Source organism: Moschus berezovskii, chromosome 9, assembly GCF_049115385.1.
Source record: "Moschus berezovskii isolate FMDL1 chromosome 9, NW_MosBer_1.0, whole genome shotgun sequence".
NCBI lineage: Eukaryota > Metazoa > Chordata > Mammalia > Artiodactyla > Moschidae > Moschus > Moschus berezovskii.
Window position 1 is genome coordinate 58,960,108 of NC_142468.1, and position 26,610 is coordinate 58,986,717.

At 40.3% G+C, this 26,610-nt stretch overlaps 1 protein-coding gene across 9 annotated transcripts in view; it reads left to right on the forward strand.

The window, feature by feature from the left end:
* The window catches only part of ZNF609 (zinc finger protein 609), a 203,706-nt gene that overhangs the window by 144,267 nt on the left and 32,829 nt on the right, over positions 1-26,610 (forward strand). For all 9 annotated transcript variants that reach the window (XM_055435722.2, XM_055435717.2, XM_055435718.2 and 6 more), the window contains one exon: positions 5,554-5,779. In XM_055435722.2, coding sequence (XP_055291697.1) covers positions 5,554-5,779 — 226 coding nt within the window. The remainder of the gene's footprint in view (positions 1-5,553; positions 5,780-26,610) is intronic.

A 26,610-nucleotide genomic window follows, 5' to 3' on the forward strand; every position in this document is an offset into this window, starting at 1 on the left:
GAAAAAAAATCCTAAATTTTAAAAAATATTTATTTATTTGACCATGTCAGGTCTTAGTTGCAGCACATGGGATCTTTGTTACGTTGTGCAGGATCTTTTGTTGTGGAGCACAGACTCTAGTTGTGGTGTGTGGGCTCTGGAGTGCATGGGCTTAGTTAATATATTTATTTATTTATCTTTGGCTGCACTGGGTCTTCGGTGCTTTGCACAGGCTTTCTTAGTTGTGGTGAGCAGGGGCTGCAATGGCTTCTCTTGTTGCAGAGCACAGGCTTAAGGGCATGCAGACTTCAGTAGTTTCAGCACATAGGTTCAGTAGTTGCGACTTGTGGTCCCTAGAGCTTGCGGGCTTCGGTAGTTGTGGCCCATAGGCTTAGTTGCTCCACTGCATTTGGAATCTTCCTGGACCAGGGATCAAAGCCTGGTCCCCTACTTTGGCAGAAGGTTTCTTATCCACTGGGCCATCAGCAAAGTTCCAGCCCTAAATATAAAAACAACAAAAAAATACAGTGAACTTATTTTATATCGCAAATTGCCAATCAATAGAAGGCAATTCAAATAATTTGAGAATTTTTCTCACTGTGTTTTAATTTGTTGTTGTTCAGTCACCAAGTCGTGTCCGACTCTTTGCGGCCCCATGGACTGCAGCACGACAGTCTCCCCTGTCCTTCACTATCTCCAGGAGTTTGCTCAAACTCATGTCCATTGATTCAGTGATGCCATCCAACCATCTCATCCTCTGTCATACCCTTCTGCTGCCCTCAATCTTTCCTAGCATCAGACTCTTTTTCAATGAGTTGACTCTTTGCATCAGGTGGAAAAAAAGTATTGAATCTTCAGCTTCAGCTTCAATCCTTCCAATGAATATTTAACTTGAGAGAAATATAAATAACACAATAAACTGATAAATGGAATTTTTTTAATTACCTGGTTTTTTAATAATGTGTGTTAGTCACTCAGTCATGCCCGACTCTTTGTGACCCTTGGACTGTAGCCTGCCAGGCTCCTCTGTCCTTGGAATTCTCCAGGAAGAATACTGGAGTGGGTAGCCATGCCCTTCTCCAGGGGATCTTCCTGACCCAGGGATTGAACCCAAGACTCCAGCATTACAGGCAGATCCTTTACCATCTGAGCCACCAAGATGGCCTTATGAGCAAATCATTTTGCTATACTGTATCAGGGTGAGTACTTACATTTGTCCATGAATCAAGAACATATATTACTGTTAGTATTACTAATGCCGAGTCACTATAAAATCTTGAAGAATCTTTGGAATTATTGAAGAAAGAGGACTTATTAATGTGTGTGTGTGCACGAGTGCCGAGTCATGTCCAACTCTTTGCAACCCCATGGACTGTGTGTAGCCTACCAGGCTCCTCTGTCCATTGAATTTTCCAGTCAAGAATACTGAAGTGGGTTGCCATGTCCTACTCCAGGGATCTTATTAATATAGTATTTAGTATATTTGATGACATTCTACTTTCTGCACAATATTTTCTGATTAATCTGAACATTCATCTAACCATCATCCCCAATAATCTTTCATTCTTGGATAAAAGGGAGTTTCTTAGAGCTACTGAAGTTATCAGTAGAACCAGCTTCCTTTCTGCCTTTTGAGTGTGAAGGTAATGATATCAGACTCATATTTGTGAAGGAGAGAGTCTGTCCCAAATACTTTTTCACTTCATTTTCTACCCCTAAAATTATGTTGCAGCCTTTTCCTCCTTTAGTGCCTCTCAAGTGTGGGAGGCAGCTCGAGTCAGTATATGATCACTTCTTGCAGGGCGATTAATGGCTCTGGCCTTTCTTTATTCTCCCAGTCCTCATTTCTGTGTCACCTGCCTATCAGCACTCAGATCCCTGCTGCTGCTGCTAAGTCGCTTCAGTCATGTCCGACTCTGTGCGACCCCATAGACGGCAGCCCACCAGGCTCCCCCGTCCCTGGGATTCTCCAGGCAAGAACACTCACCTATTTCCAATAGGTGCTATTAGGCTAATATCTAGAGGTGAATTGAAAAGAAGTGTCATTAAAAGATAAAGGACACAAAATATTAGGAAACTTCAGAGATCTCCATCTTTAAGTTTTCTGTCTCTTTTCAGGTTTCTCTTTTGTTGTGTTGTTTACCTTACCATTTCAGCGAGCCCCTGGAGCCACTGTGGCACTTAGTAGCATTTCAGAATCTGAGAATTGGCCAGCTTTTATTGTTGTCATAGTTGTGGAGGTATTCAGTGACCCTTACTTTTCCTATTTTTATTCCTTATTTTCCCTGATGGCATCAGTCTTTTGACAGTCCCTGCTTTTTGCATCCTAGGTATACAGGAAAGATGGCAAAATGAGTCCTTTTTTGATTTTTATTCTCTCCTGGAGAGTGATAAATGAAGCTATGTTTGTTCCAATGAATAGTAGAATTTGAAATGCCACAAAGTCACCTAGCTTATTAGATGAATATCACAGAGCTGCTTATTATGCACTGTGGCTTAATGTAGATTATAGATGTGACCAAACAGTAATTAGCAGAGCTAGAGCTGTAATTAAACATTATTGTGCTGCTCTGTGATTTCTCCTTAGATTTCTGTTGCAAAGTAGGAGGAAACTGAACAGTAGTTCCAAATCCGAAGGTACATTTCCTCCCTTCTCCTCATTCCCCAAAATCCCATTTAACTAATCACGTAGTTAAGTCATCCTCACACAAACAGATGCTGAGCTCTACTTAGTAACTTACTAATAACTTCGATTATTAGGAGTAGTTTGACATGCACACACACATTAATCAGCTCCTCATGTATTAATTCTGTTATTCTTAGTGATCAGTTCAGCTAAGTTTCTTCTCTTCAGATATTTAGGGTTTAATTTAACAAGCTGCTTGAATACAACAGTGGTGTTTTGTGCTTACGTCTTAGATGTTGTTTTCTGAATCTGTCAGTATAGAATTGGGAGCTTAGCTTTGTCCAGAATGTCAGTAGCTTATCTTCTCCCTGGCCTCCCAACAGTACTGAATAAATTAACAGGAAATGAAACCACTTCTAGAAAAGAGCTGTCCTTGATGTCAGAGAGTGTGTAGGTGACTCCCTGGGGACTTCCTTCCTTCTCTGATTTGGATTGCTGCCTCAGCAATGGGACAGGTTGGCAATAGGTCTTGCTCAAGCCAGGCAGTCAGAAAGTTCACAGGAGTGACCCAGAAGGTTTAGGCCAATTTCTTTGTTCAAGAAAGAGGACTTTGCAGGAATTTCTCTTGCTAGTAGAAGAAAGGTATAGAAAAGGGGACAAATTCTAAGCAAAGGAAATGCACATATTAACTAACTCTGAAGTAAATTCTATCTCAGTTCTTCCCCAAGAGAAAGACCCGAGAAACAGAGGCAAGGCGAAGAGTAAAGATGATCTGAATACTCTCTAATTTCCCTTTCTGATAATTCTCATGGGTGAAATCTCTAGGAAACTTTCTTTCCAAAGTTAACTTTCCACCGTCTAAAAGCATTCCTGAGAGGGCTTAATGATTAGACCCAGAGTCTAGCATTACACAGGAGTAGTAGGAAATCCAGTTTATTTTTCCTGTTCTTCTTACCTTCAGATCTGTGCTTAGAAATTTTAAAGAGTTTTTCAGGGATCTAACACATCCCAAGAAGTTTGTCAAATTGAATTATAAATACCTGATTTTCAGGAGTACAAAAGACCAAAAATGCCTCTTGGCATTTGTCATTAGGCAGAAGATTCACAGGACAGGCTTCCACTTTCATTTAATGAAAAGGGTGGAGTTAGGAAAGTACAGGGTGGATGTGTGTAACCACAAACAGATAAGGATAATGTTTTGGCAGCTATTCAGGGACCAGAATTAATCAGAAACAGGGTTTTAGCATTCTGTGGACTCTGATAGTGATGATCTGCAAATATCACTGGATTTTTAACCCAAGAAGTCAGAGCTACTTTAGAAAATGGATTCAATACCCAGACCTAGGCTTCCAGGGTAGTATTTGAGGCCAGGAAGATGTTTGTGTGTGCATGTTTGTGTTTAAAATGAGGGAGATGGATTATAGGTAGAGTGGTGGTCATGCAGTAAACTATTTCAGGACCAGAGTCCTGTCGCAGAACTGTGCAGCAGCTTTGATAATGGGTACATGGGTGCCTCACTCTGAATGTGGGCCTTTTGAAGAAGTATGGTCAACCTGGTCCTTCACAAGGGAAAGTGTCCCAATCCTTGACTCCTCTGTTTTAGGTCTTCTGATTGGTATCATACATAATCTTTAGGAAGGATCAGTCAGTGTGTACTGAGTGCCTTTGCATGTGCCAGACACTGTTTAGTTAGGATGTGGGCACTATTAACTCAGAATTGGTACTTTGTCAACCTGATAAATGCTAGGGTTTAAAGAATTAGGGATTATTGCTCTTTGTTACAACTTTAAACTCTAGATGTGTTAATTTCTTCTTGGAATCTAAGTAAAATTGCATTCTTGTGAGAGGGTCTAGTTTTGGTGGTAGAGATTGCTGGTTCTTTTGGGGTGGGGGGCTGTGCTGGGTCTTCGTTGCCAGATTCAGGCTTTCTCTAGTTGTGGGGAGTGGGGGTTACTCTCTAGTTTTTGTGCACCAACTTCTCGTTGCAGTAGCTTCTCTTGTTGCAAAACATGGGCTCTAGGGTGCCCACGTTTCAGTAGTTGGGGACACAGGCTTAGTTGCTCCATAGCATGTGGGATTTTCCAGGACCAGGGATCGAACCCATGTTCCCTGCATTGGCAAGCAGACTCTTAACTACTGGACCACCAGGGAAGTCCTAGACTGTTGACTATTTTTATGTATGTGTGTGTTTTCAGCTTCATGTGCAGACTGCTGTGGATTGGCTTCTGGGTAGTAACAGTACCTCCTGTTTCTTCTCTGCACATTTGATGTTAGATTCACACTCTGAAATGTGAATTGTCATTAACCTATCATTATCGTTATCATTGTCATTAACCTATCGCTGTTATAATCTCTATGGGTTAGAAACCCCCATCAACCCTCCTGTAACTTTTAAGTGCATTTCCTTCTACCCAAAGATGAACTAAAGCTTCAGTCTTCCTGGAATGGCATTCCTAGGATCTGGGTATTTCTCCCTGTCTTTATCCCCATATGTATTCTTGGATTTTATACCTGATTAATATATTATTTGTTGAATGATAGGTTGCAGAGAAGCAGAGTGGCAGCAGTAGAACATGCCTCAGAAGCTGAGCCTTTCTTTCTTATCAGTCTGTGTGCTCTCTTCTCTTGCTGTTGAAGTTTGGCCCTGATTCTCTTTCAGTAGATTTTTAAAAGAGACAAATTTTTTATACAGTTTTAGCCAAGCACAGTTTATAAGGAGGGCCGTTAATAAGAAATAGAGCTTCTCCTAGCCCAGGGTGCACTCATCTAAACCACTTAGATTTATAGTGGTATCATGAGCTAGAACTTGAAAATAAGGACTAAAGTCTTACATTTAAAGCCCTCTGCTTTCTGGCAGGAAAGGATGTAGTACTAGATTAAATACAGAGAAGATATTTCCTGTAAATGTTCTCCTTGCAGCTCATCTACTGCTTTCTCTTCCCCCACAGATGGAGTCCCCTGTCTCCACACCAGCAGTGTTGCCACTGCACCTTTTGGTACCAGTGGTCAATAATGACATCTCATCCCCATGTGAGCAGATCATGGTTCGTACCCGATCCGTTGGGGTCAACACATGTGATGTGGCTCTGGCCACAGAGCCTGAGTGCCTGGGCCCCTGCGAACCTGGGACAAGTGTCAACCTCGAGGGCATCGTGTGGCAGGAAACCGAAGACGGTAAGTACTACATGTGGCTTTCCTGTACCCTCTCAACCTGCTTCTGTCAACAAGGACTTATGGTTGTAAATAATACCAAGTATTTATTAGGAGTCTCATATGACCATCCTTGCCTGGAAAATCCCATGGATGGAGAAGCCTGGTGGGCTGCAGTCCATGGGGTCTCAAAGACTCACGACTGAGCAACTTCACTTTCACTTTTCACTTTCACACATTGGAGAAGGAAATGGCAACCCACTCCAGTGTTCTTGCCTGGAGAATCCCGGGGACGGGGGAGCCTGGTGGGCTGCCGTGTCTGGGGTCGCACAGAGTCGGACACGACTGAAGTGACTTAGCAACAGCAGCAGCAGCAGCATATGACCATCGTTTGCTGGTGATGCCTACGCAGAGGATTATAGCACACTTCTCTGTAAAATTGCTTGGTTTCTAGAGATTGCCAGTATTTTTTAAATTAATTACCTCCCCTTCAAAAAAAAATAATAATTATCTCCCCTTCATAGCCAATCAACAGTGTTGGCACTGGTACTTAAGCAGTCGTTTGATAGGTGCTGGCCATATAACTCAAACTGTATCTATACTGTTTCCCTCTCTATCATTTTATATGGGAGAATTTGAATATACATGAACTTTTGGGTCAGGCTTGAAGAGAAAAAGTAATAAAAGGGCAGCTGTGGGAGTCAAGGAAATGGAAAACAGTCAGTCTTAACTTGACTTAGTATTGACTCATTGAATATGCAAGTCTTGCCTTTTTTAACGCCTGGAGGCACAGCCAGCTCCTTCCTACTAGTTGCCTCATTGCCCAGCCACCCACACCACTTTATGCATCTGTCACTTAGTACAGATTTTATAGGCCTGGGCAACAGGGAACTGTTTACATGGTCTTGTTTTCAGGCGTTCAGTAAGCAGTTGGCTCACTGTAGGGTGCTACTTCTTGTATGTTCCACTTGTCCCTGACAACAGAATCTCTTCTGTTTTGAAAGTTTGTTAACCTGAAAAATTAGGGGTGCAAAGGGACTTTGCAGATATTTTAGATCCCCTTGGTACCATCTATGGCAATTTGATTTCAGTATACATTCTTTTTATAAAGAATCCAAGTCCTTGTCAAGGCTGTGTGGTTAGAGAGGCTGGGCCTCAGAGTCCCATTAGGTCTTTGCATCAGTAACCAGGCTTTCAAAGCGTCACCACGCTGAGGAGTTTAGAAGCCCAGAGGAGCACAGCTAATTATCTCTGATTATCATAAGCTATCTTGTCAGTCTGCCCATGGAAATTCAGGCATTTCATTTTAGTCATTCCAGTAAAAAAAAAAATCTGTTTCTCTGAATATTCTGTTGTGATTCAGTTTTCCATGCAGTAGGCACTGATGTGATACAGGTTAAGAATTCTGTGTTCTTGGCTCTCTTGTTGTTAGCAATATAGTAAAGTTTCAGCTTTCAGAATAACATTGCTGATGAGGTTTTATTGTGTGTCTGAAGCCATAATGCAAAAAGAAGAAAATAATCCCATTGTGTTAGAAACTGTGAAGAGAGAGGTTGACCCAGAGGTTGACACTGTAAGTGTGTATACAGTGTACAGGCTGGAAATCACAAGTGGCTATCTCTGATCCTATGGCACATGTCTGAACAGCCAGAGTCTATTGGAATTACAAACATATCCAGATCACAGCTCTGTGCCACCAAGCAAACTTCAGGGCCTGTTGCTTCAGTATATTGAAGATCAGAAACATCAATTTCCTGCCAATTCACTGTATTCCACCCATCTTTATAGTAGTGACTTTCTCCAATGGCAGTATACTTTTCGTGTATGTAAACCTGATAAAAACTGTGAGAATGAGGCTAATAACCTTTTCCCTCTCCTGAGAACAACGGTTACCTTTTCATCTGGGGATTCTTGTTCTCCCTCCCTACTCGGGATTGTTAGCATAGATTTTTTTTAGTTGTTATGAAAGACTCTCGGGTTGTCACTGGCAGCCTATTAGTAAGTTCCCCTGTCACACACTTTCAGTGCACCCTGTGTACTTTATTTCACAGCACTTACCACAATTTGTAATATTGTGTATAATTACATTTTTCTGTTTTTAAAAAAATATTGTTTATTTATTTGGCTCTACCAGGTCTTGCAGCATGTGGGATCTAGTTCTTTGAGCAGGGATCGAACCCAGTTCCGTTGCATTGGTAGCACGGGAGACTTAGCCACTGGACCACCAGGGAAATCCCAGCGTTTTTCTATTAATGTCTATTTCTTCCACTGTTTTAAAAGTTCTGTGAGCTCAGGAACTATGTTTTGCCCACTATTATATCCCCAATACTTAATGCCTGGCACCTGTGCCAGGCCATCACAAATACTTATTTGAATGAATGGATGCTTACACCATCTCATTGTCATTTCTGGATCTATGTTAGTATATATGTACTAGATACTAAACTCAGATACTTTCCAGAATTCTATACCTTCTCTAAAACTCAGAATAAATATTATTTTCACCAAGTTTAAGATCATTCTAATTTATTTAAACCTGTAAGATGTTAGTTCTCTAACTTTTAGTACTGTATTTTTCCCCACTTAACATATTGTGTTTCAGGGCTTATTCTTCTCTTCTTTTGCTTTCATCCCAAGGGAAAGAGAACTGTTCTGGAGTGATATACTCTACTCTGCTTTCTGGCCATCCCAGAGGGCCTTCACCTGTACTGTCTGTTGGCAGAGGTCTGAATTGGGATCAGAGCTGGTTCACATTCCTTTTCATCTTTAGATAACAGAGATTTCCTGCAAAGATCATTCTTGGCAAATCTAGAAGACCTAGTATACTGAGTCCGTTTTCAAGCTAATAGTAAGAACTATTATATACATATACTTAAAAAAAAGTCCTTCCTGCCATGTAGGTTTCTTGTCTGCTACCCCAATTTTTTAGATTTTCTGTCTCCTTGCCCAGCAAACTGCTGTCTTCAAATTGAAAAGCCCTTCTGCTTTAGAGAGAAACTATAAATGTTTGGCCTCCGAGGGGAATGGAGGGTCCTGTGCTCTCTGTAGAACTAAGCCCCTTGCAGAGAACAAGTGTAGGGGTCATGGCCTGAGTTATTCCTGATTTCTTTGCTTACCTGTTCTGCAGTGTTACTTCTTTCTTTCCTATTTCTCACTATAAACCTTACCTTGGAGGCATTTTGAAATTCCTGCAGATCTCATATCTTTTTAGGCTGTTCATAATTCAGCTGGCATCTACAAAGATCCTCCTTAACTAGGCTCAACTTTAGGATTATTAAGAAGACCCAAGTATAACCTGGACTGTCTTGACTTCCTTTGCTTTTTTGAGATGTATTCTTAGCATTTATGCAGAGGTCTGCTTCTCCCTGATTTCACCTTGTCCTACCTTACTTCAAATCGAAATAACAGGTCCCAAGTCTATTTCTGGTTCAGGAATCTTAGCTAACCCACAGTCCAGGAAACAATGTATAAGAAACCTCAGTGTATAAGACCATATACTTCTGTTGAGGCAAAATTGCTTACTGACTTCTATGGTATTTTAAAGAAAGACAGAGCTGACTTTTTAGATAAGAATTCCAGGAAGTGCTACAGATCCTCCTTTCTAGACTGCAGCACTAGGTCGAAGGCCATCACTAGTGATATATTTTGCTTTGGCAAATGTGCTTTCTAGACAAATTTGTGATATACTGGAAAGAGCCCTGGAGTGAAAATCAGGAGACCTCTATGTGTCTGTCACTATTGTTGTGACCTTGGACAAGTTCCTTAACTTCTTTGGACCTTAGTTACCTCATATCTTAAGTATAGTTGAATTGGATGACCAATAAGGACATATCCAAGCTTGTAAATTATTATAATCTATGGCTTTAAACCTTGAAATCAGCATGGATCCAATACTAGTTGACTATGGCATCTTGAAAATGAATGGTTTCATATGCCAATCACGAGAGTGAAGACTGAAAAATATTAATACTATTGATGAAATTTTATTATACACTTGTTTATATAGAGCAGCAAATTAATCTGCTTATCTTGCCAGTCTCAAATTCAGGAAATCTCCACCTCCCATTTTTCAGCCCCCGATCCTAGACTGACAATGAAAGAATTCACAAAACTGAGCTGATTTTGATGCAAGTTTATGCTGGCTGACATAAAATGAGCTTACAGGGAGCTTGGCAATCCCTTCATCTCTCTATTACATTTGCATTCCACAGTACTTACTTCATTCTCAAGATTTCATCAGTCCAATTCATTCTTTCCTTGTGCTCTTAAATAACTAAGATCAAAGCCACCCACCTGAGTCCTCTAGCTTCCCTCCTCTTTATTAAAGTGTATTTTTCTTATGCTGTTACTTCCTTTTTCTCTTATTCCAAAGATTCTTTGACTTGACACCCTGAATTTTATCTACTTTTTTCTTCATCTTCATGCTTTCCGCTTCTGTTTAAGCTCTTTCCCTCTTCAATACTTCCTTATAGTGAAAATATTTTCCTCATCATTACTACCCCTTTGAACTGCTGCTGCTCAGTCGCTTCAGTTGTGTCCGACTCTGTGCGACCCCATAGACGGCAGCCCACCAGGCTCCACCGTCCCTGGGATTCTCCAGGCAAGAACACTGGAGTGGGTTGCCATTTCCTTCTCCAATGTGTGAAAGCAAAAGGTGAAAGTGAAGTCGCTCAGTCGTGTCCGACTAGTAGCGACCCCATGGGCTGCAGCCCACCAGGCTCCTCTGTCCATGCGATTTTCTAGGCAAGAGTACTGGAGTGGGTTGCCATTGCCTTCTCCATTGAACTACTGACCTCTCCCCTTTTCTTTACTCCTAGCTATTGCTGTTTTCAGTCTCTTTTTACCTGCCCAGTATCATCTAATGTCTTGCCGTCATATTTCTTCTGCTACCATTTGACTGAAACATTTCTCATACCAGTGATCATCTGCTCTCCAAAGGTCTTCTCTCTGCTCTTCCTAGGCTTTTAGAAGCTCTGCTATTTATTCATTCTCTGAACTCACCTCTCTTCCTTTTGTAATATTGCACTTCCCCAGATTTCCATGTTTCTTTCTAAATTGGTTATTCTCTTTATTTTGTGTCAGTCCCTCTTCCTCCTTGTATTCATTAGGTCAGAAACTCCTGATGGGTTTTAGGATGCTGAAGTATTGGTCATTTCTGTCCTAGTGTCCTCTAGGGTGGGACCTGTGGCAGCTAATGCCCTAGTCCCTTTCCTCCAGACAAGCAGCTTCATCCAGAGTGTTTTTTCATTTTACTATGTGTGCCACAGTGGGGAAAGTTGAGGAAACATTGAATAAAGAATGGAGTTTGGCTGCTAGAAACAGAAAATGGTGTAATACAAAATTTCTAAAGATAGGCAATCTAAGGCTGGTATGATGCCTTAAGTGTAAGCAATGTTCCAGGCTCCTTCAAGTTACTTACTAATTGTGAAATTGCTAATGTAGCTCTAGCTATCACATGTACTCTTCAGGCTTGAAAACGAAGGAGAAAAGTAAAACAGCATCTGCCTCCCACCTCATCCATTTCCCTTTGTCAAGCTTTTGAAAAAGTTTACAAACGCTTGGTTTTATGTATTACATCTAATACACTGAAAACCCCATAAGACCACTTAAATTTTTTTTCCCTTTCAATTATCTTTTATACTTTAAAGAATTCAAGAAACTAGTTTGTTATATTTACCCAGACACTTCACGTGCCTGTTGTTCTTCCTCCACTCCTAATGTCCTCAGTCCCCTCTGTTGTTTGCATTCTGTCTGAAGAGTCTCCTTTATTAATTCTTTTAGAGCAGGTCCACTGCCTATTAATTCTCTGAGAATGCCTTTATTTCACTTTTATTCCTAAAATTTTTTTTTCTTATATAGAAATCTAGCACTTCTAGCATATATAGAAATCATATATAGAAATCTAGCATTTCTTTTGGCACTTTAAAAGTGTTTTACTTCCTTTTGACTATCATGGTTTCTGAGAAATACACCTGTAAGTGTATTTAAGTTGTTCCCCTGTAAGTAATATGTTATTTTCCCCTGGTTGCTTTCAAAGCTTTTCTATCAGTTTCAGCATTTTGATCATGATGTGTGATGTGTCTAACATGGACTTCTTTGGGCTTATCTTGTTTCGGGGTTCACTTAACTTCTTAAGTCTGTGAATTTCCTTTTTTCAAATTTTGGGAGTCTGACCTTTACTTCTTCAGACATTTATTCTGCACCATCCTCTTTCTCTTCTCCTTCTAGGACTACAGTGATATGAATATATGCCACCCACAATTCCTATGTATATTTTTTCCTTTATTAGATTATAAGATGGTTGAAACCAGAAACCACATTTTATGTATCATTTTATTTCTCCCAAGAACTAATTCAGTCTTTACACAAAAAGTAAAATAGTCAGTGAATATTTGATTAATAAAATTGTGCTTGTACCCATGTGTTCTAGGCATGTAGGTAAAAATGGTAATTTTTTATTAGCCTCTCTTGGGCTCATTTGCTAGGTATTGATCAAAAATAATGAGGGATTTTGTAAGGTATTGAATGCTTTCTTTTAAAAAAAAAAGTGACTTCTACCTTCAATCTTTTGAGATTATAAAAGTCAGAGACAGAACCTTCAGACATTTTCAAAGGAAATGGTTTGAAGTTATTCTCTGAGGAACATGAGCGTGGAGGAACCTCAGAAGCAGTCATAAGGGGTGAGAGGTGTTGAGTGGGCAGGCCCCAGCTCCACCTCTGCTACCCAACCAGATGCAGCCCAGAGCCGCTCTACTTTTGGATGACTTATATGTTAAGCTCCTTTGTAAAACTATATTTGAAGAGGATTCTGCTGGTAAAAAAAAAAAGTTTTGATAATTATCTAGGTTCATCCTCCCATTCTATGTAGAAAACCTTCTTAAAACATCTCTGAAATTGGCCTGATCTTTAACAAAATATCAGAAAGACAGAAGTTGTAATGCTGTAAGACCAGTTTTTTTTAATGGGGTTTAATTTTTTTTTTTTTTTTAAGATTTACTTAAAAATCTTCAGTAAGTGCAGCAAGTGGGGGTTGCTCTTTGTTGCAGTGTGCAGGCTGCTCATCGTGGTGCCTTCTCTTACTGTCAGGCACAGGCTCTAGGCCTGTGGGCACAGTAGTTGGAGTATGAGGGCTCAGTTGCTCCAAGGCATGTAGGCTTTTCCTGGACCAGGGATTGAACCCATGTCCCCTGCGTTGCAAGGTGGATTTTAACCACTGGACCACCAGGTAAGCCTTAAGACCACAGTTCGGAAGTGGGAATGCGTACAAATCCCTGGTATGCCAGAGAGTATGAAAAGCTCTGTGATAAGCTTGGCTTGTCTTCCAAAGCTGAATTCTAGCTTAATGATTTGGTGGGTAGGAGATATTTGTGATTAGAAAAGGTTTTGTCATATATGCGCACAAACATGGAAAGGCTGTCCATCCCCAGCTCCACATCAGGGTATATATTTTTAATCCAACAGCTGGGAGTATCTGCAGCTGTTTAAGGTGAGTTGTTTCAAGGAATAATAGTGCTCTAAAGACATAGTGCTACTGCTGCTAAGTCACTTCAGTCATGTCCGACTCTGTGCGACCCCATAGACGGCAGCCCACCAGACTCCCCTGTCCCTGGGATTCTCCAGGCAAGAAATGGGTTGCCATTTCCTTCTCCAAGGCATAGTAGTACAGAACAAATACCTCTGAACTAGAGTCTGGAGAGTTGGATTCCAGAACAGATTATATAGTTAGCAAACAATGTGATCGTGGATAAGTCTCTGAACTTCTCCTGGCCTGAGATTTCTAATTTATGGCCTTGGTCTAGATCTGTCCTGTCCAGTAGAACTTTTTGTGGAGGAAAGAGACTCTCCAAAATGATAGACTAGTGACACGTGATATTGAGCACCTGAAATGTGGCACACTGAACTGAGGAATTTTAATTTTTATTAAATTTAAATATTCTTTATAGCTAGTGGTTTACCATATTGAACATAATGGGGGCTAGGTGGTCTTTAAATTATAATAAACATTCTGAAAGTGTATATGTGCTCTGAGATGGAAATTTCGGTTATCTATGGAGGAGGATGAGGGCAGGTAAATAGGTGACATCTACAAGACCCAGGGTGACTTCTGTGTACTGTGGCCCCTGTTACCTAGCAGAAAAATTGGCCTTGCTTCAGACTCTGTGGTTGAGTCCTGTACTTCGGTCTGTGGGCCGAAGTTTTCTCATTATCAGGGTAGTAGGTAGTGGTTTTGCTTAGCAGGAAGTTAGTTTGACTGTGGTAGCTCCGCTGAGAAACTGCTTCAGCGCTTCTTTATCCTCATCTGCTTACAGATCCCTGCTGTGGGTCTTTGTTGTTCTCACTAAAACAAAGAGGCTGTCCATTGATCTTGCATGAAAATGATAACCTTGATAGTCACCCTTGGTTTATTCTCTGTGATTCTGATGTAAGAAAGTATGTATGTGAACTGTGAAATAATCTAATTTTAGATATTTGTACTGAAAAGTTGGGGCTTCCCTGGTAGCTCTGCTGGTAAAGAATCTGCCTGCAATGCAGGAGACTCTGGTTCGATTCCTGGGTCAGAAAGATCCCCTAGAGAAGGGAACAGCTACCCACTCTAGTATTCTTGGGTTTCTCTGGTAGTCCAGATGGTAAAGAATTCGCCTGCAATGAAGGAGACCTGGGTTAGGAAGATCCCCTGGAGGAGGGCATGGCAACCTACGCCAGTATTCTTGCCTGGAAAATCCCCATGGAAAGAGGAGCCTGGTGGGCTACAGTCCACGGGGTCACAAAGAGTTAGGCACGACTGAGAGACTAAGCACAAGCACACTGAAAAGTTAAGATGGGTCTCAGCTACTGATTTTTCTTTTTCCTTGGCTTAATTAATACTCTTTCACCTTCAGTCTCGCCTCAGGCAGCATTTACCTAGCAAGAGATGGTGCACAGTGACCTGGGTTTCTCCACTGCTTAGCCAGTTGCTTACCAGCCTGACTCCTGCAGAATCAGCTGTACCCATAGCACAGTTATAAAGAGTCTAGCAGCCATTGTCTGGCACCACAAATCTTCATAGCAACAGACCACCACATGGCAACAGCAGACACACAAAGGAAACATTAGGGAAATCAATACTTAACTTTCTCCCAACCCCTCCTATACAGCGAAGCAGCAGCCAGCACGTTCTTCCCACCTAGCAGTTTACTCCTAGGGGATGCTTTAGGGCAGTTACATGTTTGTACACCCTGATGGATCGTGTTATCTGTCCACTGTCATATATTTACATCCAAAAGCCCTAAGGAAAAATTTCAGTTACAGACTATTTTTTGAGTTGCATTTTGCAAATTGCAAAATAAACTAATCTCCAAACAGATTCTTTTGTGCACTCTTACCTACCTCCTCCCTGCCGGCCAGCAAAGGACAGTCAGGCAACAGGGTGGCCAGGATTTGGGCTTGCCAGATAGGTAAGGGTTATTTCAGATGAGATTCTTTTGATATTTCAGTAACGAAAGCTTCTCAGATGGGCTCAGAAAAAGCCCCATGTTGTTACTAATGCTGTCCTTTAACAAATGGTTAGGTTCCTGATACTTCTGTGTGAACCTTGGTAAGTGATACCTAGGCAGTAAATATAGTTCTGGTCTAAAGTCGGGGGGGTAATCATTGTCCCCAGTTGATTCTGCTTTGACGTATGATTCCAGGGGAGAAAAGACCCTATTAGAGACCTTCGCATTTTCTTGCCCTGTTGATGAGGTTGTTTAACTGGTCTGGGATTTAGTCTGCTCATTTGTAAAATGAAGAGGTTGGACTGCATAGCTCTGTGGTCCTTTCTGTTCTGATATTTATGGTTCTCTGATCTTTTGTGTGGAACAGAAGAGGGATTGTCTTTGTTCATCACTGGTTGTGGCGAGATCTGCTGGAAGATGTTGTCGTACCCTCCTGTTTCAGTGCTAACAGTGCTGCTCAAAACAGGTCCTGGCCCTGCCCTGACTGATAAAGCTGCTGTAACAGTGATGGGCAGAAGCTGTTAACAAACTTGGCGACTAGCCTTTTTCTCCCACAGCAGTAGTTTCAGACCAGTTTAGACAGAGCTTTGCTTGCAGGTCGCTGCTGCTGCCTCTTAATGACACCAGTGAGATTCTCATATTCTTTCTCTCTCTCGCCCCACACCCCCTCTCTGTCTCTTGACTACTCTGTGAAACGAGAGGCTGTTCTCTACCTCTTCTGCTACTTCATTATCCCATCTCCCTTAGGCTTTACAGAACAAAGAAATCATAGGGCATCAACTTTGTAATTTAGGCAGCTGGAGATAATTTCCCCAGGATAGGGTGGGTAGGTAGATGCTTCCCCCTGGCATGAGGCAGCCCTGCTAAATGGCCATGTGTTTTGTCTGCCAGGCTTGGGCTTTGTTAGGCCCATTTTGGCTCCTCTGTATTTGAGTGAAATTATAGTGGCAAGCCAGGCCCATGTACTTTTAGAGGGTTAGGGGTTAAGAAAAAATGGAAAGTGTGTCATTTATAGGCGCTGCTACTTGCTAATTACATAAGGAATTTCTGTTTAAACCACTGTCCCTGTGCTTACTGCTGCCAGATCCTTTATTTCCCTCAGTTGCTGCCTTCATGGCCTTCTCCATAGCAACAAGGTCTATGACAAAAAGGCTATGGTGAGAAATTGAGCAGTTCCCCTCCCACAAGTTGTACTCTATTTTCTCTTTAGGATGTCTCAAAAAAGCCTGAAAGACTGCTATCAAATAATTTTCTACCCCCATTGAACTCATAATCAAATGAAAGTTTTAACCCTGAACTAGTTCAGTGAACAACCTGCTTTCTGCTTATTTGACTCTGATTATTCCCATCTTTTGAAAATTTTCCTATTTCATTCAGTACACTTGGAACACAGTGCATCTTCCCATTTAGCAAACTCGCCTCTGCTTTTTAGCTTTTACTCTGCTCCTTTGAATTGTTGTATCTTTTAAATCTACCAAAATCAAGTATCAATATGGAGAAAGAAAGTGGGAGCCCCACCCCTCCCTCACATACTGCTGCTTTAGATTCCAGACTGGTCTGCCACACTGGAGGCTGGACAGACTGCCTGAAGGATAAAACCAGTCTGCATTTCAGCTGATCCACAGGAGTCACAAACCCAAAGTTTTTGTTTTTATGTTAATAGATCTTATTCAACAATAATATAGATATAAGTATTACACAGGTCCTTGAATTTTCAAGAGTAGTGTTACCCATTTTGAACATAAATAGAATATGTACTTTCTTGTGTGTTTGTATATCCTCGTAGCTGTTCAACATTGTGCCAGTGAAATTCATCATGTTGTTGCATGTAGTTGTACTTTGTTTATTCTCTCTCTTTTTTTTTTAACAGTATTTTGTGAATATAGTGTGAATATAATAACACTGTTTACTCAGTTGTTGATGGACATTGGGTTGTTTTCAGTTTGGAGCTATTATGAAAAGTGTTGCTGTGAAAGTGTTTGTACGTGTCTTTTGGGGGAATATATGTACACATTTCTATTCTGTATATATTTAGGAATGAAATTCTTAGGTCATAACGTAAACATATGATCAGTTTTAATAGATGTTGCCAGTTTCCCAAAGTGTCTCAACCAGTTTATAACTCCTGCTTCCAATTAGAATCCTGGTTGCTCTGTATCCTTGTCAACACTTGACATTATGTCTTTTTCATTTTAGCCATTCTAGTTGGTGGGTAATGGTATCTCACTGTTTGCATCTCCATGATAAGTCATGAAATTAAGCATATACTTATTGGACATTTGGAAATCCCATTTTATGAAGTACATGTTCAAATCTTTTAACTATTTTTGAATTGGGCTGTATGTTTTCTTCTTATTGATTTGTTAGGAGCTCTCTTTATAGTATGGTTAAGAGTCCTTTGTTCGATATATGTATCATAAATATCTTCTATTTTCTGCATTTTCTCTTAATGGCACCTTTTCATGAATGGAAGTTCTCTGTCTTTATAAAGGCTAGGTTTTTTTGTTTTTTTTTCTTTCTTTTTTTTTTTTAATAGTTAGTGCTTTTTGTGTCTGTTTAAGAAAACTTTGCCTTTCCCAAAATAGTGAAGATATTCTCCTTTTCTTCCCTGAATTTTTATTGTTTTTCTTTTCACCTTTAGATCTGTAATGTATCTGAATTTTATTTTTGTTTAGGGTGTGAATAAGGAGTCAAGATTCTATTTTTTTCATATGGATACCTAACTGAGCTAGCACCTTTTTGAAAAGACCATCCTTTCCCCCACTGGACTTCAGTGTCACATAAGTCATAAATCAACTGATATATATCTAGTAGTGTAAATCCTCCAACTTGATGGTACTTCAGGATTGCTTTGGCTGTTCTTGCCCTTTGGCATTTCCATATAAACTTTAGGATCAGCTTGTGAACTTTTACTTGTAGGGGGAGGGGGGCGGGAAACCTGTTGAGATTTTGATTGGGATTACATTGAATCTACAGATCAATTTAGGGGAGAACCTAAAGTTTTATCCTTTTATTTAAGTTTAGTATTACTCAGTTGGCAGATTGTGCAAAATCAGAGAAAGTCAGTGATATTACTTGAGGAGATTGTTTAAAATACATGTTAGCTACCCTCCTCCCCCACCCCCACTCCCACCCCCATGCTCATATTCTGAATCATCAGGTTCAGGATGGAGCTTGGGCATGTTTATTGTAAAACAGTTCCCAAGATTTATGATTTGCTGCCGTCACCACAGTTCTTCACCTACCTTGTTGGCAAACTACTGACCTAGACTATAATCTCCTTGGCTAGTGGCAGTAATTCACTGAAGCTAGTTAAAGTAAAATCTGACTTGTTTAATTAATACCAGTCTGCTGTTGGTGGGCTGCCATAACAACATACCAAAAGTTGGGTGACTTAAAATGACAAATTTATCATCTCATGGTTCTAGAGGCTAGAAGTCAGAAATCAAGGTGTTGGCAGAGCTATACTCTCTCTGACAGTTCAAGAGGAGAGTCTTTCCTTGCTTCTTCTAGCATCTGGTGTTTGCCAGCAATCCTTGGTGTCCCTTGGCTTGTAGGTGCCATCACTCCAGTTACATGGCTTTCTTTTCTTTTTTTTGGCCACACCATGGCATGTGGGATCTTAGTTCCCAGACCAGGGATTGAACCCACACCCCCTGCAGTAGAAGCACTGGAAGTGCGGAGTCTTAACCACTGGCCCACCAGGAAGTCCCTCACATGGCTTTCTTTTCCCTGTGTGCCTTCACATTTTCTTCTTTCTAAGTGCATCTGTCACTATGTCCAAATTTATCCTTTTTATTAGGACACCAGTCATATTGGATTAGAGCCCACTTAAATAACCTCAACTTGATTGTCTCTGTAAGGACCCTGTTTCAAAATAAGGTCACAGTCTGAAGTACTGGGAGTTCAGACTTCAGTAGTGTACATTTTTTGGGGGTGGTGGGGACACAATTCAGTCCATAACAGAGGCCATCGAAAATTTCAGAATAATTATTGTCACAAGTTAAAGGAAGGAAATCTAGAACTGCACATACTAATGAGAGGCATTGCTTCCCAAGCCAGTCTGGGCAGAGGAGCATCCACCCCATGATCCCAGCTGTTCCTCTCCTACATTACTTTTTCCCCCTCCCCTCCTTGGCTCTGAGAACCTCAGTGTGGTTCAGTTCTGCTTTGTTAACAAACCCTGAAAATGCCAAGCGGAGATTACCAGCAAGACAAAGAAGCTTAAGCAGTTACCTACCTCTCTCAACCTCTAGCTGAAGAGGGCTGAAAGGAAAAGTACCTCTTGTAGGCTAACCCCCAGCTATGTTCTTATCTTGATTCTTCCTGCTAGGTCTTAAAAGCAGTAAAACTGTGGCCAAGTGTGATTCCACCTCAACCCCAGGCAAGTATTTCCTCAATACTGTCCCACTGAGATGATACCTTCCTTCTTAGACCCAGAGGTTTTCAGATAAAGACTTCAGATGGACAGCCGAAGCCGTGATGGTCTCTCTGAGCCACCTCTCACTATGGGTATACAGTGTGGTTGCCTTACCAAGAGGAAAGGGAGGGTGTGAGATTTAAGGGTGTGGTGAAGCAGCCTCTGTTACACTTACAGTTTCCATGGTGTGGGAACTTGTAGGTGGGAGGAGGAACTGTTAGATCTTTAGCTTTCCTCCTCAACCTCTCAGTCCCCATGGTCTGGGGGTGGAATGGATTACACTGGGTGGATGTTCCACTTTGGCCTTACATCTCTAAGGTATACTTGAATATAGTTTTCCTGCTTAGAGTTTTAGCAGCATCAGATTTACCTAACCTATTCCCCTAATTGGTACTTGCCTGATAATGGTTTCAGCTGGTCTCTATTATTTTACCTGAATTTCTGTGGAGAGAAAACACCATAGTCACGTGAAAAGGGTTCCAGGCTGATGGGTATTACCTTTGTACTTTCTTTGGCTCATTCTGCCCCAGAGGATCCCAGAAATAGGGGTTTAGGATTTTTGTTTTGTCATTCCTAGAACATCTTTGCTGCCCATTAGAATGTGGGGGCGGGGACTTAAAAAGCCCTGATGCTCAGGTCTTACCGAGTTAAATGAAATCAGAATGACTGTAGGTGGGAGCCAGGTGTCAGTATTTTTTAAAGATCTCCAGGTGCATCCAATGTGTAGCGAGTTGGGAACCGCCGCTCCATAGGTTTCAAACACTTCTGCAGAAGACTTTATCCCAAATTGCTCTATTGGATAACCTCACAGATTTCTACTTAGAATGTTAGTAATGGGCTCCTGGAAAGTGTAGATTCTCTTTGAAAGTATTCAGGTATTCTCTTTAAAGGAATAATAACCACATTTCTGCCTTTGGGTTTCTGATTTTTAAAGATCCATACATGATTTGATCCTTCCCTACAGCCAGATCTATGACTTGAAGATGAATGGATTCCTAGGATAAGTGAGATAAAAACCTGGAAATGTTGCTATTAAGCTGATTTTAGGTTCTGCCTGCATGAGGCTTGATAAGACATAGAATTTATAGATAACAAAACGTTCTTTCTAATAATTTTCACTGCAGTAGACAGATTTGGGACTAGAGTTTTCCTTGAAATATGGCACTCTTTACCAAAGTTCCTGATGTTACTACATAGCAAACCCATAAAAAAGTGGTTTTCAGATAATAACCAACTTACAGGGAAAAAAATCTTAGTTGGTCGATGAAACACAGATGGTCCTAATTTACCCTGGTCTTTTCAGAACTTCTGAATGCTGCTCACTCTTGTGAATTTCTGATTATATTCACCCTCTCTGCATCTGTGATTTGAACTTTTGTCCTGGAAGAAACAGTGCTCAGAAATTTGCATAATGTCTTATCACTTGGCAAGATTAAATATTACTCAATAATGTACCAGAGATAAGCTATGGGAAGTGAGTGATTCCTATATTCCCCTAGTTGAGGCTTCCATGGAGGTAGTAGTACCCAGTTTCAAACCAGCCTTCCTCACCAACATCCCCTTGTAACTCCCTCCTAGCCATTTTACTGTACTATACTGCTACTGGCCAACTGCAGCTATGCTTACAGGTGTCCAGAAGCTGTGACTTATTGACTTTCTTATGATCTCTTTCTCTTATCTGTGTCGCTAGAGAGGACTAGAAAACCTGAAACTAGTGTTGACTGGGAGCTGAGATTTGTTACAGATGCATTTCCCTCCTGCATTAGTAGACAAACATGTCTGTCTTTCTCCTTTAGAAAGAACTTGGACTACACAGAGCCCATTAGTAGGCTCTTGATTATTTAGTGGTGGCTTTATATAGTGATTATTTACCATTGGCCCAGATAAAAGGCTTGGGAAGGGTAAGGAGGACTTTACCAGGAAAGCAAAGAGCACAGCTGAGAAGTATACTCAGCTTCTATAGGACAGGACTAAGTGAAGTGAAGATGAAAGTTGCTCAGTCGTTTGCGACCCCATGGACTATGCAGTCCATGGAATTCTCCAGGCCAGAATACTGCAGTGGGTAGCCTTTCCCTTCTCCAGTGGATCTTCCCGACCCAGGAATTGAACCAGGGGTCTCCTGCATTGCAGGTGGATTCTTTACCAACTGAGCTATCAGGGAAGCCCAGACAGGACTAAATTGAACAATAATTCGGCACCAGTATAAAAAGTGTCAGCAACAACCGTTAGTGCTTATTGTTAACCATTCCCATTAGGTTTAGCTCTTTTTCTAAGGTGACAAGTTTTTAAAGAAGAGACTAACAAAGAAACAGGTTTGTTTTGCTTTGTTTTGTTTTAAATAACAGGACTGGTGTTTACACATCCAGGAGTAAATCTTTTTACCAGAGCTTCTCTTGAGATGTGAGTCTTGGGGATCAATTGTAAATTACATAAAATGTATAAAATCATTTGATACCAAAGGGCTGTTGCCAAGTGTACTAGTTTTTAAGTCCAAAGTGGACACTGTCCAAAGATCTGACATGCCATCTGTAGTTGGTGAGCCAAATTGACGAGCCCTTGATCCAATCTAATCTTTTTTTAACAAGAAATAATTCTTATGGTGATTTTCACAATATTCCCCAAAACATTTTAATGTGATTTGAACTATTTTCATTTATTGAGGTATAGTTGATTTATAACATAGAGGAGAGGTTCCTCTACCAGGTCATGTTCTAGTAAAAGGAGGAATCTGGATACTTAAAACAGTCTTTGTTTTAAGCTGTGTTATGCTGTGCTTTGTATTCAGAATGAGAGAAAATAAACTATACTTCCTCCTACATTTTCTACCTCACTATTAGCAACTACTTTTTCCCCCGATGTTTTTTAAAATTACATTTTTAAAAATGATTTAAAAAGTAATGCTTTGTTCCTTGGATATGACACCAGAAGCACAGGGCAAAAAAAGAAAAAATAGATAAATTGAATTTCATGAAATTACAATATATTGCTCATCAAAAGACACTATCAAATTAATGAAAAAGACAGCTCACAAAATGGGGAAAATATTTGCAAATGATATTCTATTCATTAATATTTATTAAATATTTGTTATTAATTTAATTAATATTAATATTTAATTACTATTTTAATTTAATTAATAAATTAAATATTTATTAATATTTTATTATTAATAATATTAATATCCAGAATATATAAAAACTCCTGCATCACAACAACAGCAACAACCAAAAGAATGGAACAACCCAATTCAGAACTTGAGTAAAAGGACTTCCCTGGCAGACCAGTGATTAAGACTCTGTGCTCCCATTGCAGGGGACATGGTTTCAATCCCTGGTCAGGGAAGATCCTACATGCTGCATGGCATGGCCAAAAAGCAAGTGAAAGTGAGTGAGTGAAGTCACTCAGTCGTGTCTGACTCTTTGCCACCCCATGGACTGTAGCCTACCAGGCTCCTCCGTCCATGGGATTCTCCAGGCAAGAGTACTGGAATGGGTTGCCATTTCCTTCTCCAGGGATCTTCCCAACCCAGGGATCGAACCCGGGTCTCCCACATTGGAGGCAGACGCTTTAACCTCTGAGCCACCAGGGAAGCCCAAAAGCAAACAAACAACAAAAGCAACAACCAAAACTGAGCAAAGGACTTGAATAGATGTTTTGCCACATGACCCATAAGCACTTGAAAAGATGCTCAGCTTAATTAGTAAGAGAAATGCAAATCAAAGCCACAGTGATATACCACTTCATACCCCACTAGGATGACTGTACTTTTAAAATGGAAAATAAGTGTTGGGGAGGGTGTGGAGAAGTTGGAACCTTTGTGGACCGCAGGTGAGAACCTACAATGTTGCCACCATTGTGGAAAACAGTTTGGTGGTCCCTCATAAAGGTAAACACAGAATTAACAAATGATCTAGGAATTCTGTTCTTAGGTAGGTATGCACCCAAAAGAATTGAAAACAGGTATTTAAGCAAAACTTGTACACAGGAATATTCATAGCAGCATTACTCACAATAGCCAAAAGATGAAAACAATCCAGTGTCCATCAGCAGATGAATGCATAAACAAAATGTGGTATATACTTACAGATAGCAATAGAAAGGAGTAAAATTCTGATACGTGTTACAATGTGTATAAACCTTGAAAATATTTTGCCAAGTGAAATAAACCAGACAGAAAAAAATAAATGTATAATTTCACTTAGGTGAGGTATCTAGAATAGGCAAATTTATAGAAACCAAAAGGAGAGAATAAATTTGCTAGGAGCTAGGAGGCAGAGGGAATACGAGTTACAGCGTTTCTGTTTCAGTTGATGAAAAAGTTTTGAAAATAATAGTATTGATGGTTCCCCTCAAAAAGTAACAGCTTTTTATTGTTGGCAATTTGGGAATCAAAGAAAAAGGAGAAATCCTAAATTGCAAAGAAGAAAGTCATAAATCACCCAGAGATAAAGCCACTATTATAATTATGTTATGTTATTCATAAACTTTTTTTAACAAATTGGTGCTTATCTCTCTATATTTGTAGTCTTTTTTGTTTATAGAGGAAAATACCATAAACATTTTCCTGTAACATTAAATGGTCTGCTATATAACATTTTAAATAGCTACACATTATTCCACGTTAAGGATGTATCATGATTGATTTAGGTAAGTTGTTGTTCGTTTGTTTTTCAGTTGCTAAGACATGTCCAACTTTTTGTGACCCCCATGGATTGCAGCACACCAAGCTTATGTGTCCTTCACTGTCTCCCCAAATTTGCTCAAACTCATGTCCGTTGAGTCAGTGAGTGATGCCATCCGACCATCTCATCCTCTGTCTTCCTCTTCTCCTCTTGCCCTCAATCTTTCCCAGATCAGGGTCTTTTCTAAGGAGTCTGTTCTTGTGGCCAGTCTATTGGAGCTTCAGCTTTAGCATCAGTCCTTCCAGTGAGTATTCAGGGTTGATTTCCTTTAGGATAGACTGGTTTGATTTCCTTGAAGTCCAAGAGATTCTCTGGAGTCTTCTCCAGCACCACAGTTCGAAAACATCAATTCTTTGGTGCTCAGCCTTCTTTATGGTCCAACTCTCACATCCATACATGACTACTGGAAAAAACCATAGCTTTGACTCTATGGACCTTTGTCAGTAAAGTGATGTCGCTGCTTTTTAATATGCTGTGTAGGTTTGTCATAGCTTTACTTCCAGGGAGCAAGCATCTTTTAATTTCATGGCTGCAGTCACCATCTGCAGTGATTTTTGAGCCCAAGAAAATAAAATCTGTCACTGTTTCCACTTTTCCCCCATCTGTTTGCCATGAAGTGATGGGATCGGATGCCATGATCTTACTTCTTTGAATGTTGAGTTTTAAGCCAGCTTTTTCACTCTCCTTTTTCACTTTCATCAAGAGGCTCTTTAGTTACTCTTCACTTTCTGCCATTAGAGTGGTATCATCTGCATATCTCTTGTTGTTCATATTTCTCCCAGCAGTCTTGATTCCAGGTTGTGATTCATCCTGCCTGGCATTTCACATGATATACTCTGCATATAAGTTAAATAAACAGGGTGACAATATACAACCATAATGTATTCCTTTCCCAATTTTGAACTAGTCTGTTGTTCCATGTCTGGTTCTAACTGTTGCTTCTTGACCTACATACAGGTCTCTCAGGAGACAGCTAAGGTGGTCTGGTATTCCCATCTCTTTAAGAATTTTCCACAGTTTGTTGTGATCCACATAGTCAAAGGCTTCAGTGTAGTCAATGAAGCAGAAGTAGATTTTTAAATTCCCTTGCTTTTTCTGTAATCCAACAGATGTTTGCAATTGGATCAAACCCATGTCTCCTGTGTCTCCTGCATTGGCAGGTGGGTTCTTTACCACTAGCACTACCTGGGAAGCCCAAGACGTGAGAATTTGCAGCTCTTTAAGAACTGAGCTTCATTTCTCATGTCAATAAAATACTCATAGACAAAGGGAACACATTTCCCTTTGCGAAGGGTCCCTTTGCATGGCCCTCCCTGTGCAAAGGTTCTGAATCCACAGATTCAACCCAGCATGAAATAAAAATCTTCAGAAAAAAAAATAATTCCGAAGAGCAAAACTTGAATTTGCCACTCACTGGGAAGTGCTCGCATTTTGTTTACAACTGTTTACATTGCTTTTACATTGTATTAAGTATTATAAGTACTCTAGTGATGATTTAATATATATGAAAGGATGTACATTGGTTATATCCAAGCATTGTGCTGTTTTATATTAGGGACTTGAGCATTCTCAGATTTTAGTACTGGGCAGGCGGTGGAAGGTATTCTAGGACCAATTCCCTGCAGATACTGAGGGATGACTGTATGTGTTTCATGATAACCTTGCAGCTTTGGACTTTTGAGTTTCTATCTCCTGTTCTTTTTTCTGTTTCTATCCTCTTGGTGCCTTTTGCTTACTTTGACATTTTCTTTTTGCTTCTTGCCTCTTCTGCTCCATATATTTTTCTCTTTGCCACCAATATGCAGTTTTTATTGCTGTTTCTATTTCTTTTCTGGTAGAGAGAGGTCAAACATAAAATCAGTGAGCTGCTTCTCAGCCAGAAATAAACCTGTAAGTGTTGATGTCTTTCACTCTAGTCCACAATTTTATTCTCAAGTACAGTACATGGACTATTTAGTGTCTTACACCTGGAAATGTGAGCTGCTGAGAACCAGAACTGTATATCCTCATCTTGCGAGACAGCATAGTTAAAAATACAGGCTCTAGTTTAGAGCCAGACTGATTTGGATTCAGATCCTGGCTTTGCACCTTGTTTAGCTATGTTACATTGGAACAAATTGCCCTAAGCTTCCATTTCTTCATCTGTACAATGGGAATGATAGTACTTTTGGGGTTGTTGAGAGGATTAAATATAAGATAATACATGGAAGGCTCTTAAACACAGTAAGTGGAAACTAATCTTGAAAGCTGTCACGCCTTCACAGAAATAATGTACACACC